Here is a 16,357-nt window from a genome sequence, read left to right as displayed (position 1 = left end):
GCAACTGTGAAATCACCAGAAAAAAACGCAATAAATCTCTGCCTGTAATTCCTATTTCCACACAGAATCATGTTTTCACATTAGTCCCAAAACAAAATTTCTTTGCCAATTTGAATGCACACTTACTGCTCTTTTTTTTTGGCAAGTGAAAATCACTTTTACAGACTGACACATTATGAAACCACTTTTCAGTTTTTTTTAAATGCACTTGTCCAAACTGCTTTTTCAGACCACCACCATGTGTAACCTGGGTGGCTGCCTACATTCCAGCAAGGGCAACCAGCCTTAGTGATGCTGAATGTATTTGCATTACAGACTGAAACCTGAAAACCCCACTCGCTTGTAAATACTGTGCATGATTATACATGGCAAGCAGCTGGGTGTGTGTGCTAAGAGTCTGCTTCTTCCCCCAAAAAATCGCTCCCCCTTTTTCCTACTAATGCAACTGTGAAATCACCAGAAAAAAACGCAATAAATCTCTGCCTGTAATTCCTATTTCCACACAGAATCATGTTTTCACATTAGTCCCAAAACAAAATTTCTTTGCCAATTTGAATGCACACTTACTGCTCTTTTTTTTTGGCAAGTGAAAATCACTTTTACAGACTGACACATTATGAAACCACTTTTCAGTTTTTTTTAAATGCACTTGTCCAAACTGCTTTTTCAGACCACCACCATGTGTAACCTGGGTGGCTGCCTACATTCCAGCAAGGGCAACCAGCCTTAGTGATGCTGAATGTATTTGCATTACAGACTGAAACCTGAAAACCCCACTCGCTTGTAAATACTGTGCATGATTATACATGGCAAGCAGCTGGGTGTGTGTGCTAAGAGTCTGCTTCTTCCCCCAAAAAATCGCTCCCCCTTTTTCCTACTAATGCAACTGTGAAATCACCAGAAAAAAACGCAATAAATCTCTGCCTGTAATTCCTATTTCCACACAGAGTCATGTTTTCACATTAGTCCCAAAACGAAATTTCTTTGACAATTTGAATGCACACTTACTGCTCTTTTTTTTGGCAAGTGAAAATCACTTTTACAGACTGACACATTATGAAACCACTTTTCAGTTTTTTTAAAAAGCCCATGTCCAAACAGCTTTTTCAGACCACCACCATGTGTAACCTGGGTGGCTGCCTACATTCCAGCAAGGGCAACCAGCCTTAGTGATGCTGAATGTATTTGCATTACAGACTGAAACCTGAAAACCCCACTCGCTTGTAAATACTGTGCATGATTATACATGGCAAGCAGATGGGTGTGTGCTAAGAGTCTGCTTCTTCCCCCAAAAAATCGCTCCCCCTTTTTCCTACTAATGCAACTGTGAAATCACCAGAAAAAAACGCAATAAATCTCTGCCTGTAATTCCTATTTCCACACAGAGTCATGTTTTCACATTCGTCCCAAAACGAAATTTCTTTGCCAATTTGAAAGCACACTTACTGCTCTTTTTTTTTGGCAAGTGAAAATCACTTTTACAGACTGACACATTATGAAACCACTTTTTTGATTTTTTTAAATGCACATGTCCAAACTGCTTTTTCAGACCACCACCATGTGTAACCTGGGTGGCTGCCTACATTCCAGCAAGGGCAACCAGCCTTAGTGATGCTGAATGTATTTGCATTACAGACTGAAACCTGAAAACCCCACTCGCTTGTAAATACTGTGCATGATTATACATGGCAAGCAGATGGGTGTGTGCTAAGAGTCTGCTTCTTCCCCCAAAAAATCGCTCCCCCTTTTTCCTACTAATGCAACTGTGAAATCACCAGAAAAAAACGCAATAAATCTCTGCCTGTAATTCCTATTTCCACACAGAGTCATGTTTTCACATTAGTCCCAAAACGAAATTTCTTTGCCAATTTGAATGCACACTTACTGCTCTTTTTTTTTGGCAAGTGAAAATCACTTTTACAGACTGACACATTATGAAACCACTTTTTTGATTTTTTTTTAAAAAGCCCATGTCCAAACTGCTTTTTCAGACCACCACCATGTGTAACCTGGGTGGCTGCCTACATTCCAGCAAGGGCAACCAGCCTTAGTGATGCTGAATGTATTTGCATTACAGACTGAAACCTGAAAACCCCACTCGCTTGTAAATACTGTGCATGATTATACATGGCAAGCAGATGGGTGTGTGCTAAGAGTCTGCTTCTTCCCCCAAAAAATCGCTCCCCCTTTTTCCTACTAATGCAACTGTGAAATCACCAGAAAAAAACGCAATAAATCTCTGCCTGTAATTCCTATTTCCACACAGAGTCATGTTTTCACATTAGTCCCAAAACGAAATTTCTTTGCCAATTTGAAAGCACACTTACTGCTCTTTTTTTTTGGCAAGTGAAAATCACTTTTACAGACTGACACATTATGAAACCACTTTTTTGATTTTTTTAAATGCACATGTCCAAACTGCTTTTTCAGACCACCACCATGTGTAACCTGGGTGGCTGCCTACATTCCAGCAAGGGCAACCAGCCTTAGTGATGCTGAATGTATTTGCATTACTGAGTCCAACCTCAAACCCTTAAACTATTCTTTTTTTTTCCAGTACACCTTAATTTATCGTGAAAACATAGTCCATATTATTTTACATGTTCCTCACATTTAAATTTCTCCCAAAACAGAAAATGATAAACGCAACTTCAACAAAAAGAATTTCCATTTCTATTATTCATTTCTTAATTTACCATATACATCTCCTCTCAAACTCTAACCTCACCTTTAAAATTAGTTAGTTGTGAAAGAAATGTGGCACTCAAACAGCAGATTATCAGAGCCAGGATCTCTGTTCTCTACACCTCTCTCCTCTCAGCAGAACCAGATAATGGCAAACTTTCCCTCTATTTTTCCACACATATACATGTAAGTTTCAAATCTCAGTGCTTCCCCCTTTTTTTCAAATGTAATCACACATTTCTATTGGTTGAAAACCAACCCTTTTCCAAAAGTACCCTGCCCCCAACTTGACTTCTGCCTAGTACCCTTCCCCCAACTTGACTTCTGCCTGCTACCATAGCAACAGCTCATGGAACACTGCTGTGTGGAGTTAGGTCAGAAGTTCGCCACACAATGTTTCAATTGCACAGAGCAAGAGTGCTTGACTTTTCAAACCTAACAGCAAATCCATACTACTGTTCTTTGGTAACACATTTTTTTGTACCAATACAAAACATGCTTCTATTAATTTACACATACAGCCTAGTTTTTATTCTAGAATGGTATGAAACAGCCAATCAGTTCTTTTTGTTTTGAAAAAAATATGTATGCCTCCATTTCCAAACTGTCTTTCTTTTCATATTGCCATTCTACTGAAAGACACCTCCTGAGTGCATCCAGTTCTCCTTTGAAGATGTTCACAGTGTGGATTGTAGGGCACAGCTATGTCTTCTGGAGTGAAAAGTTTGCAGAGAAAACAGATATGGTGAGAGACCTTGCTTTGCCAAATGTAGACATTAAATGGATTGGTCAGAGAGGGTTAAAGTGGCACCAATTGATGCCATTGGTGAAATCCTTCATGCAAATCCAACACCCTGACCTCATAATAGTGCACTGTGGTGGCAATGACCTAGGCACTTTGACTGGGGTAGGTCTGGAAATGCTTATGAAGGACACCTTTGCACAACTGTTTTCACTTTTCCCTAAAACTGCCTTTGTGTTTTCCAACATATGCCAAAGGCAAAAATGGAACTGGTCCAATCATTTCTGTCCGCAGATTGACAAAGCAAGAAAGCACGTCAACAAATCTGTTTCTGCTTTCCTCCGTGACTATGGTATGGGTGCCATTTACCACAACAACTTGCGTTATGACATGCAAGACATTTATAGAGGAGATGGTGTGCACTTCAATGATGAAGGGAACAGAGTCTTCCTCTTGAACCTTAGACTCTGCATCGGTACTTACTTGTAGGTACCACTAAAAAATCATTTCATAAACACAACGGCTCTTTTTAGAGCCCCCTAATATCTAAACACTTAAATCTGAATTTCATTTATTTTTTTATTTTTTTTTTCTACCGTACGCTTACCGTAAGCTTACCGTACGCGTACCCCGTGTTTTTTTTTAAAATCAATAAATGTTTTCTTTGTACTTTACAGTCCTTCTTTGACCCCCTCACACATGTAAGGGGGTCTGTAACTCTCCTCATTGCCCCCTTTTCTTGTTTTCACTCTTTTTTTTCTGAGTGAAACACACAAAATGGCGGCCGCCGCTTCCTGGTTTCGGCCGATTCGAATGTTTACTAAGATCTAACAGCCAATCAGAATCGCGCTCGCGCACGCCACCGTACGCGTACCGTAAGCTTACCGTAAGCGTACGGTAAGCGTACCGTAAGCGGGCTCAGATATATATATTGATTTAAAGGCTATTTTCTCAGAATCTACTGAACAGATTTACACCAAACCTACAAAAGGCACTTCCTTGACATAGGGACTACCTCTCTGCCAAATTTCTAGTAATTCTGTTCAGCCGTTCGGGCTGTAGCTCGTTCTAAAGGTCCTATGGAAAAATGCATGGGAAAAACGCGTTTTGGGACCCCCCTTTTATCTCAGCCCCCGCTTGACGTATCCCCCCGAGACTTTCAGGGTAGGAGCGGAGCGTAGCGCCCCACCTATTTTGAGAAATTCGCGAGGATTCATCGACCGGCGCCAAAGTTATTCAAAATAGAATGTTGCGGATTTCCTATGGAAAAGGGGTCCTAACTATAACTACCTACTGGCGACCGCCAGTAGGTAATATATATATATATATATATATATATATATATATATATATATATATATATATATATATATATATACCAAAATTGAAAAGTGGATATTTGAGACAAGAGTGTGTGTATTTCCAAACCTCATAAGCTTAGCTGATGTTTGAGGAAAAATGCCTGGATTTATCAAAAAAATGTAAGGTCTGATATTTGGGTGATAAAACATCAGGGTTGGAGAGACGTACCAGTAAAAGTATTACTTTGGTACCAGGCAGTGCAGCAAAGGCTGTCAAGTATTAACTCTGTAGATGCATTCCAAATTGGTAAAGCCAATTTCACAGAACTGCGTGCAATCTTGCATGATGCACGGATGTAATCACTGCTGGTAATCTTACATGGGTTGGCCAATAATGTAATCTTGACTGACATGGTAACCATTACCACACTAATAAAAGTATCTAAATATGGTTTTCATTCAAACTAAGTAGCTCTTTTAGCAGAAAAGGTCTGAGACCACTGCTCTAGAATCTCCCACAGCCCTAGACTGGGATGAGAAAAGTAGAAGATAAAACTTTAACCCATGTGATCACCCAATGCAGTCATTTTTCAGCCTCTGTTCCCTGAAGCACAGGTGAGCACTGTTGAGTGTATGCTGAAGTTAAATGAGGTTACTCCAAGCATGGCTTGGTCAGAGAGGGCAATTCCTGGCTTAGGATGAACAGAGAAGGCATACGGTAGGCAGAGGTTGGTATAGGGGAGGGTGCTCAGGGAATGGCAGAGGCTCGGCAAAGCAAAGCTAACAGTTGATAGAGAGTGACATACTGCAATATTATGGACTCCACTCGATGTTCAATTGAGCTGTTAACAACTCCGTGGCGTCTAGTAGACTTTCAGCCCCCCTGAGGGGCAGATGGGGGCATTAGCCCCTAATCTGCCCCCTCGGGGGGGCTAAAAGCCCACTAGACACGAGGGATTTTTTTGGGCGAATTTTAATTAGGGTGGGGGCTGCCCAAGACGGGCATGAGAATGCCCCCAACCCCACCTGCAACAATTACAGCCTTTCTGCCCACCCTGGGGGGAAGATGGGGGCAGTAGCCCCCAATCTGCCGCCCCGGGGGCAAAAAGCCCACTAGACACCAACGATTATGCTGGCAAATAGCCTAGCTGTAGTTTTTTAACCCTAGCTCTGCCGGCACCTAGGGAAACCTACCAATAGATAGATTTCCCTAGATGGCCGCCGAGCACGGGGCCAAAAACCCAGGTGACCCCCCTTGCAAAACCAGGTTGTTTTGTGATAGCCAATTTTGATGTCGCCTCACTACGTTTTGGGCCCTTGCCTGTCGTGGGTACTTGGGCCTCCCACATGAGTGAGGCACTGTTTTTATCGGGAGACCTGGGGGAACGCTGGGTGGTAGGAAATTTGTGTCAGCCCTGTGATGACACAATTTTCCAACACAAAAATGTTTTAAATAAATTGATTTTTCAGTTAAAATAGAGTTTTGCAGGGGTTCTGGGTAAGGAAACTTTGGGGGATCCACGCAAGTCATACCTCCCTGGAATCCCCTGGGTGTCTAGTTTTCAGAAATGTGTGGGTTTGGTAGGTTTCCCTAGGTACCGGCAGAGCTAGGGTTAAAAAACTATAGCTAGGCACTTTGCCAAAAAAGGGTTATTTTTCACTGCAAAATTGAGGTGTGTCCACTTTGCGTTTTGCACCTTTTCCTGTCGCGGGCACTAGGCCGACCCACACAAGTGAGGTACCATTTTTCTCGGAAGACTTTGGGGAACGCGGGGTGTGTGGAAATTTGTGGATCCACGCAGATTACAGAACTTTCCACCACAGAAATGTGGGCAAAATGTGTTTTTTTGACAAACTCTTTTAGGTTTGCAAGGGATTCTGGGTAACAGAACCTGGTGGGAGGCAGTCAAGTCACCCCATCCTGGATTCCCCTAGGTGTCTAGTTTTCAAAAATGTATAGGTATGCTAGGTTTCCCTAGGTGCCGGCAAAGCTATGGTTCAAAAACTACAGCTAGGCACTTTGCCAAAAAGGGTCATTTTTTCACTGCGAAATTGAGGTGTGTCCACGTTGAGTTTTGCGCCGTTTCCTGTCACAGGCACTAGGCTGACCCATGCAAGTGAGGTACCATTTTTCTCAGAAGGCTTTGGAGAACGCGTTTGGGTGAAAATTTGTGGATCCACTCGGATTCCAGAACTTTCCACCACAGAAATGTCGGCAAAATGTCGTTTTTTTGACAATTGTTTAGGTTTGCAAGGGATTCTGGGTAACAGAACCTGGGGGGAGGCAGTCAAGTCACCCCATCCTGGATTCCGCTTGGTGTGTAGTTTTCAAAAATGTATAAGTTTGCTGGGTTTCCCTAGGTGCCGGCAGAGCTATGGTTCAAAAACTACAGCTAGGCACTTTGCCAAAAAAGGGTCACTTTTCACAGCGAAATTGAGGTGTGTCCACGTTGCATTTTGCGCCGTTTCCTTTCACGGGCACTAGGCCGACCCACACAAGTGAGGTACCATTTTTCTCTGAAGGCTTTGGGGAAAGCGGGGTGTGTGGAAATTTGTGGATCCACATGGTTCCAGAACTTTCCACCACAGAAATGTGGTGAAAATGTGTTTTTTTTTACAATTCTTTAGGTTTGCAAGGGATTCTGGGTAACAGAACCTGGCGGAAGGCAGTCAAATCACCCCATCCTGGATTCCCCTGTGTGTCTAGTTTTCAAACATGTATAGGTTTGCTAGGTTTCCCTAGGTGCCGGCAGAGCTATGGTTCAAAAACTAGAGCTAGGCACTTTACCAAAAAAGGGTCATTTTTCACTGCGAAATTGAGGTGTGTCCACGTTGCCTTTTTGCGCCGTTTCCTGTCGCGAGCACTAGGCTGACCCACACAAGTGAGGCACCATTTTTCTCGGAAGACTTTGGGGAACGCGGGGTGTGTGTAAATTTGTGGATCCACACGGATTCCAGAACTTTCCACCTCAGAAATGTGGGGAAAATGTGGTTTTTTTTACATTTGTTTAGGTTTGCAAGGGATTCTGGGTAACAGAACCTGGTGAGAGGCAGTCAAGTCACCCCATCCTGGATTCCCCTGTGTGTCTAGTTTTCAAAAATGTATAGGTTTGCTAGGTTTCCCTAGGTGCCGGCAGAGCTATGGTTCAAAAACTATAGCTAGGCACTTTGCCCAAAAAGGGTTATTTTCACTGCGAAACTGAGGTGTGTCCACGTTGCGTTTTGCGCCATTTCCTGTCGCGGGCACTAGGCCAACCCACACAAGTGAGGTATCATTTTTCTCAGAATACTTTGGGGAACACTGGGTGGGTGGAAATTTGTGGATCCACGCAGATTCCAGAACTTTCCACCACAGAAATGTGGGGAAAATGTGTTTATTTTGACAATTTTTTAGGTTTGCAAGGGATTCTGGGTAACAGAACCCGGTGGGAGGCAGTCATTCACCCCATCCTGGATTCCCCTGGGTGTCTAGTTTTAAAAAACTGTATAGGTTTGCTAGGCTTCCCTAGGTGCCAGCAGAGCTATGGTTCAAAAACTATAGCTAGGCACTTTGCCCAAAAAGGGTGATTTTTCATTGTGAAAATGTGGTGTGCTCACATTGGGTTTTGAGCCATTTCCTGTTGTGTACACTATGCCTACCCACACAAGTGAGGTACCATTTTTATTGGGAAACTTAGGGTAATTCATATTTGTAAAGCAACTGTTATTACCTATTGAGTTTCGATTCATTTCTGCCTTCCAAATGAAAGACATTGTGTAAAAAAGAAGTCATTTTGAAAAATGACCGATAATTCTCAAGCTAGTATGAGTATTCCAACTTTTGAAAATGTGAAAATATCTACTGTTTCTAAACTCTATAATTTGTTCCCATTTCAGAAATAAATAGGTGTCTTTCATACCGATTTTTCCATGTATACATTTTCCCACAATAATGGCTATATACCCGGTACATAATAAAAAGCCATTGCAAATTGATGCTCAGTTTTTGACTATGGGTTCGTCGGGGTCTTGGTGAACCTACAAGTCCTATATATCCCCACAACCAAAAATGTCCAGCGGATATAACGGTATATTGCTTTCAAAGAGCTGTCATAATTAGAAGAAGTTACAGGTGAAAATTTTGACACAAAAGGCTGTTTATTTTAACTAATTTTCAATTTTTCCTATATTTAACTGTTAGTTTCTATAAATAAACCTTCAAGGATCTACACAAATGACCCCTTGCTGAATTCAGAATTTTGTCTACTTTTCTAAAATGTATAGCTTTCCAGGATCCATTATTGATTTCATACCCATTTCTACCATTAACTGGAAGGAGGTTGAAAGCACAAAAAATAGCAGAAAAGGGCTATGTCCCAGAAAAATGCCAAAACTGTGTAAAAAATGTTGGTTTTCTGACAAAAGTCTGTCATTCCCTAAAATCTGGGAAAATGGTGATTTCAGCCCCACAAACCCTTTACTGATACCATTTGCAGGGAAAAATCCAGACGCTTTCATTTGCATCCCTTTTTTCCCATTATTCCCCAAAAAAACAAAATTTCGCTGTATTTTGGCTCATTTCTGGGACCCCTTGAGGGGAATCCACAAACCCTGGATACCTTTAGAATCCCCATGATGCTGGAAGAAAAGCACGCAAATTTGGCATGGATACCTTATGTGGTCAAAAGGTTACAGGGGTCTAAGCGTGCACTACCCCAAATAGCCAAAAAAAGGCTTAGCACAGGGGGGGGGGGAAAGGCCTAGCAGCGAAGGGGTTAAAAAGCAATCACAGAAATGGTGATCTGCTGACATCAGCAGGCCACCATTCCTGTGATGACTGCGGTACCTAATGGGTCACAAACTGGAGCCTACCTCATTAATATTCATGAGTTAGGCCGATTTGCGACCCTCAAGGAATCCATAAATGAAACTCATTAAGTCTCGTACATTAGGAATTCCAATATCCTAATTGTGATTTGAAAAGAATTGCAATTACAAAATCAGTATTGCCAATGTTTTTGCATATGGCTCTAAGGGCCAGATGCATCAAGCTATTTTGCGATCGCAAACAGTGCGAATCACAAAAAATGAGCGTTTGCGATCACAAACTAGCAACAAGCAATGCATCAACCCAAATCTCAGAATATCCCAAGTATTCGCTAAATTTAGCGATTAACAAATTTGCGATTACCAAAATCTCCGATTCCCTATTTGCGAATAGCAATTATGAAGTCGCAAAGCAATGCATGAAAATTCACAAATTGCGAAAAAACAAGGATTCGCAATTTTGCATTTGAAAAATACCACCAAATCAAACAAGGTGGTAACCAGGTGAAAACACTCAAAACAGGTGGGAAATTTCACGAAAAAATGTAAACAGGCCCAGGAGGCCTCGGACTGTTTCACAATGGCAAAGCTCTATGCCATGGCGAGGAGGATGAGGATAAGAGCAGCAGAAACACACAGGAGAAGGAGGATACAGGAGCGCATTTTCAGAGTGTGCGTTACTCTGTTGGGGCAGACAGACGAGGAAATCTATGAGAAGTATAGAATGAATGCACCAGTGATATATGATCTAATTAAAGAATTAGACCCACTACTGCAGTGTCAATCTCGCAGGGCACATGCCATTCACATCCATGTGCAGGTCCAGTGTTCAATGCACCTCCTAGCATTTAGTAGCTTGCAGGGGGTAATAGCTACAGCTGGCGGAATGTCACAAAGTTCACTGTTGGGTTTCTTTAATGCGTTCCTGGACGCTATGTTGCTACGGATGCGCGAACAGATCAGATTCCCAACTACCCCACAGGAATTGTTTAAAACTAAAATGGACTTTTATCAGATAGCCAACATCCCCCATGTAATAGGTTGCATAAATGTGACACATGTAGCCATATGTCCACCCTTAGTGAATGAGTATATCTCCAGGAATAGAAAGTCATATAATTTACTGAACATACAAGCAATGCGAAGTACATCATCACGGACATAGTGGCAAGATACCCAGGTAGTATGCATGATTCCTATATCTTTAGGCACAGCGGCATACATGCACATCTACTTGGGGGGGAATTTGGAAAAGGATTCCTGCTTGGTAAACACATTCCACTGTCTCATGCATATCTACATTTTATGGTGAAAGATCACAGTGACTAATATATATGCTGTTTCTCCACAGGTGACAGTGCATATGATGTGCGTCCTTTTATCTTGACACCGTACCTGCATCCAAGCACACCTAGTGAACACGGGTTCAATGCAGTACACAGGACAACGCGGAATGTGGTAGAGAGGACCTTTGGGCTGCTGAAAAGTTGCTTTCGCTGCATACATAAAACTGGCGGTGTGTCTTGCAATACTGGCCAGACATCTGTTGTAAGATAATTGCCACATGTGCCATGTTGCATAACATATGCAAAAACAACAGTTGATGGACAGAATGCAGAACAATGTCATACATTCACCCCAGTACAGAGATATGGACCTAAATCCATTGTTTTTTTGCTCACCGGTTTCTGGGTTTCACCCCTCTTCAGCCAGGATAGCTTGATTCCATTGGCATGGAGAGCATGGGACCCACGTCTGGGCATACCCGTCTCACTTGGGGTGAAAAATGCAACATGTGTTTGCTGTAACACATGTTGCATAACATAGCAACTGCCAGAGGCGTACCACTTGAAACATCGGATAGTGACCCTGATGAGGAAGAGGATAACATACACCCACAACATGCAGAAAGTGCAGCAGGTGCAGCTGAAGGGAGAACGCGACGTGCAGAAATCACACAGAATTATTTTTTATGTGAGTAATAATCCAACACAACACTGTTACTTTGCCAACTAGATGTATTTAAAACAACGTAAACTGTTGTGTCAATGCACACTTGCACAGCCTGAATATAATGATGTGTACACACAATGGTATGTCATGGTACTTCACTTCAGTCCAGACAAATGTAGTTACTGGTTGCTTCACCAGTAACAATTGCTGTGGACATGGCCACACTATTTCCTGAATCCTCTCACTCCCATTGCCCATTCTGGTGGCTCAGACACATCCCTTTTGGAGTTCTCTGATCCTGCTGTATTCCGTGTGCTGCGCCTCCTGGAGTCCGGCACTGGTGCCAAGCTGCTACTGTGGCTGGAGGCATCCGCACCCCCCCCTCCCATTACACTACTGCCAGCAACAACATTGGTCTGCATCTGCTTCACAGCACTTGTGACTTGGACCTGTCCCCTGGCAACATCTCAGCAGCAATGGCTCATTTCCAACTGCATGGCTATTGCACATCGGGATAGTTGTGCTGTAGCAGTACTAAGATGGTTGGTGGCCCTGGTGTACCCATCCAAGCATCCAAGTAATTGGGTGTGTCTTTTGCGATGGGACACCTGATCCTCCTTTAGAACCTTGCATAGGTCCCTGAGTGCTACAGTTATCTCTCCAAATTGTTATCTGCTTTCCCTGCGACCTTCCTGCACAGCAGTAGTTAGATGCTTGATGCTGTCACTCATGTCCCCCATTTTACATGCAAGAGTGGAAAGGTTTCCCTGCACTAACCACATGTGTTTCACCTTCAGGCGCTGTACCCTTAACATGCCCCTCTCTAGACCATCTTGTAATGTGGAACCCTCGCCTGCGCCAGATCTCACCAGTGCAGCTGCCCTGCTTCTCCGAAATCGCATGTTTCCACGTTGCGCCTGTTGGCGTGGTCTGGATGTGGGTGTATCCACTGCTTGTGCTAATGTGGGCTCAGGTTGTCCCTCATCCTCTGTTTTCAATGCTGGCAATTGGGCCACAGTACTCTTGCGATGTTTTGGAGCTGGTGTTGTGGGTGCTGGTGAGACTGCTATGTCCTCTTCTGGCTGAGACTCACTCTCTGGTGGTGCATCTCCATCACTGTCCTCAGACTCTTGGTCACATGCATCTGTGATGTGGAACAGTGCATGAATAGTTGGCATTTAGGACTTGTTTCCTTTTTTGTAAAACGTTTTGTTCAATAAAGTTATTTTGAATTACAGTGTGTGTGTAGACAGGCTTCCTTGGTACAACGGATTTGAACTTATCTTGCTTGCTAGACACCAGACTTTGTTTGTGGTTTTGCTAACTACAATTCCCATAATACATTAGTGTGTCATAAGTAAAACATGGACTGGAATACTATTTCCTGTACAAGCCAAAGGAAATGATGGACGGAGTGTTGAACATTGCAAGCACTCACCCCCAGTCAACTGATCTGGGTGTGAGTGTTTGATTGGTTGTGACGCTCCGTCCATCATCACCCCCTTTTGTACCGCTTTGTTTGCCATAAGTTGGCAGGGTATGCTCAGATGTGAGTCCCTTGCTCATTTTGCCACTGGATTCAAGCAAGCCTGGCTGAAGACGGCTGAAATGCGAGAAGCCGGTCCTAGGAAGCTTGTTTCTGGTCCAGGGAAGGCATGGCTTGGCAGCTCGGGCTGGACTGTTCCCATGAGGCACAGGGTCAGACTGATTTGTAAATGGCCATATCTGAACTGGGGTGGCAGAGTGGGCTAAAGAACGGTGATGGATCAAACCCAGATCTGTTGACTGGGTGTGAGTGTTTGATTGGTTCTGACGCTCCGTCCATCACCACCCCCTTTTGTACTGCTTTGTTCACCATAAGTTGGCAGGGTATGCTCAGACGTGAGTCCCTTGCTCACTTTGCCACTGGATTCGAGCAAGCCTGGCTGAAGATGGCTGAAATGCCAGAAACTGGTCCTAGGAAGCTTGTTTCCGGTCCAGGGAAGGCATGGCTTGGCAGTTCGGGCTGGACTGTTCCCATGAGGCACAGGGTCAGACTGATTTGCATATGGCCATGTCTGAACTGGGATGGCAGAGTGGGCTAAAGAACGGTGATGGATCAAACCCAGATCTGTTGACTGGGTGTGAGTGTTTGATTGGTTCTGACGCTCCGTCCATCACCACCCCCTTTTGTACCGCTTTGTTCGCCATAAGTTGGCAGGGTATGCTCAGACGTGAGTCCCTTGCTCACTTTGCCACTGGATTCAAGCAAGCCTGGCTGAAGACAGCTGAAATGCCAGAAACCAGTCCTAGGAAGCTTGTTTCCGGTCCAGGGAAGGCATGGCTTGGCAGTCCGGGTTGGACTGTTCCCATGAGGCACAGGGTCAGACTGGTTTGCATATGGCCATGTCTGAACTGGGGTGGCAGAGTGGGCTAAAGAACGGTGATGGATCAAACCCAGATCTGTTGACTAGGTGTGAGTGTTTGATTGGTTCTGACGCTCCGTCCATCACCATCCCCTTTTGTATAGGGGTGGGCGGAATTACCGGAAGTGCCTTTCGCCAAATATCGCGAAACGGCACAAAATCTCCGCGATCACGCGATATTTAGCGTGATCGCGGAGATTGTGCTTCCGGTTGGGGTTTCACTTTCATAGTGGGGGAAAGGGTGGGAAGACGTTGCCCACCGCTGGTGTGTGGGGCGGGGCTTCCATGCAGTTCACATGCCACGGGCCAGAGACCGATCAGAGCAGCAGACGAGGAGACAGAACCTCCTGGTGTCAGGAACTACACGGGGATTGCGCTCGAGAAAGTCATGGCTGCACAGAGCTCCATCAAGGACCACAGCTAATTTTTGACGATAGATATGGGGAGAAAAGCACACCACGGTGCCGACGGGCCCCCTCGAGTCAGCTGTCCATCATAGTGGGGGAAAGGGCGGGAAGACGTTGCCCACCGCTGGTGTGTGGGGCGGGGCTTCCATGCAGTTCACATGCCGCGGGCCAGAGACCGATCAGAGCAGCAGACGAGGAGACAGAACCTCCTGGTGTCAGGAACTACACGGGGATTGCGCTCGAGAAAGTCATGGCTGCACAGAGCTCCATCAGGTAAGGAGTCGCCAGGACCACAGCTAATTTTTGACGGTAGATATGGGGAGAAAAGCACACCTGCCCAGCCTCGACCTAGCTCCCGAATGTTTTGGGCTGATTAATGCGTTACTGAATTTGAGCTTGCCTGCTGCCTTCAACTCGACAAGGCGACAATTTCCGTTCCCCCGCGGAAATTTCGACAATTCGACATTTTCGCGTTCCGCGCAGAACGCGAAAATGTGGAATAGTCGCAATTTCCGCGGGCGGAACGGAAACTGTCGCCCACACCTACTTTTGTACCACGTTGCATGCATCTTACCTTGGGAGGTATTGGGTGGTGCAGAGGAATCTATTGTTGTAACTCCAACTACTGCCTCCGGCTGCAGGGTAGACTCCACAAGGTCCTCCATGGCCGTGGGGCTGGCTTGGGTTGATGGGCCACCTTCAGTTTTTTTTGCTTCCGCAACCCTTTCTTTGGCACGACTACGCAGGTCGTACCACCTTTTGCGCAAATCTCCAATGCTGCGGTGAGCAACTCCCACTGCATTCATTTTGCTTTGCATTGCCAGCCACAATTTTCTTTTTTCAGATTCAGGGACTTGCAGTGACAGTTTCCCAAACAATTTGTCATGGCTCCTCACCACCTCTTTGATTAGTAACTCCAATTCTTTTTCGCTGAACTTCTTCTGCCTTCTTCTCTCCTTCAGGGGTGTTTCCTTAGCCAAGCTGCTGTCTGCAATGGTATAAAAAGCACAAACTCTTCTTAATTGCAGTTCTCCAATAGTCTGTCTCCTCCTCACTCTCAGCACACAGGTAACTGCATAGGTGTGGCCACTTCCTGAGTATGACAGCACCATGGTGATTTGTATTCTGGGAATCGCTATTTGTGACTCGCAAATAGCGATTTCGCAAATTTTGCGATTTGGTATTTCTATATCGCAAATTGCAATTGCGATTTTTAACAAATCGCTAAATTTATGCACATTTTTTAATGTATTGCATTTTGCGACTTGCAATTTGCGATTCGGTAAAAATCACAAAATGCGAGTCGCTAAAGGAAAGTTTGATGCATATGCCCCTAAATGTTTTTGTTTGAGGCTGTTTTAGCCATGTTACACATCTACTATTATATTTTAGGAAGGTAACTTTATGTTGAAATCTGTTTAAGAATTGTCAGGCAACCATATGTGTTCTCAATGTGCAAGTGGGTGTGTGATTCATTAACTTTATGACAACATTCCATGCACCATAATGCAAGCAAGGACATTGGATCCCTCATCCCCTGGGTTGGTAGTAAAAAGAGCTATTATTCAGGTGCAGTCGCCCCATTGCAACTCAAGGCTAAGCTGCCAAAACACCTACTGCACTTTTGATAGCTATGCTCCTGTTTTGGCCCCTGAGATGCCATACAGGAGCACAGGCCAGGCTGTGCGTTCCACTTTCCTTGAACAGCATTTCTGGTTTCCCAGCCTCCATACCAATGCATCCCACCTAATTTGCACACCCAGCATTCTGCATTTATCTCTTGCCCATCTTTGTGTAAATGGTCCACTGTCTAGAGTCCTTCTTGATTACTTGCGACTTCTTTGACCTCTGCTAGATGTAGCCGCGTGAGTCCATCTTGCCCTTCCATTCAAGATACGTGGGTCTGGTAATCAGTTTGTAATGTCCTAATTTTTCCATGAACGACACTGCTGGCCAGCTAACCCCTTCCTTGACAATTTCTGGCTATGAATTTATCAAACAACACAGTCCTTCAAATAGTGTCATGTTTGTGTCAGGCATAAACCAAAGGGTTCTTTA

General features: G+C 44.2%; 1 protein-coding gene across 1 annotated transcript in view; it reads right to left on the bottom strand.

The window, feature by feature from the left end:
* Nucleotides 1–15,411, bottom strand: part of LOC146798913 (myb-related transcription factor, partner of profilin-like) — a 99,520-nt gene extending 84,109 nt beyond the window's left edge. The window contains exon 1 of the mRNA XM_085627797.1: nt 14,874–15,411. Coding sequence (XP_085483923.1) covers nt 14,874–15,411 — 538 coding nt within the window. The remainder of the gene's footprint in view (nt 1–14,873) is intronic.
* Nucleotides 15,412–16,357: the final 946 nt, after the last annotated feature.

Source organism: Triturus cristatus, chromosome 9 (assembly GCF_964204655.1).
Source record: "Triturus cristatus chromosome 9, aTriCri1.1, whole genome shotgun sequence".
Classification (NCBI taxonomy): Eukaryota; Metazoa; Chordata; class Amphibia; order Caudata; family Salamandridae; genus Triturus; species Triturus cristatus.
The sequence above is the reverse complement of the archived record's forward strand: the minus strand, read 5'-3'. Positions and strand labels throughout refer to the sequence as shown.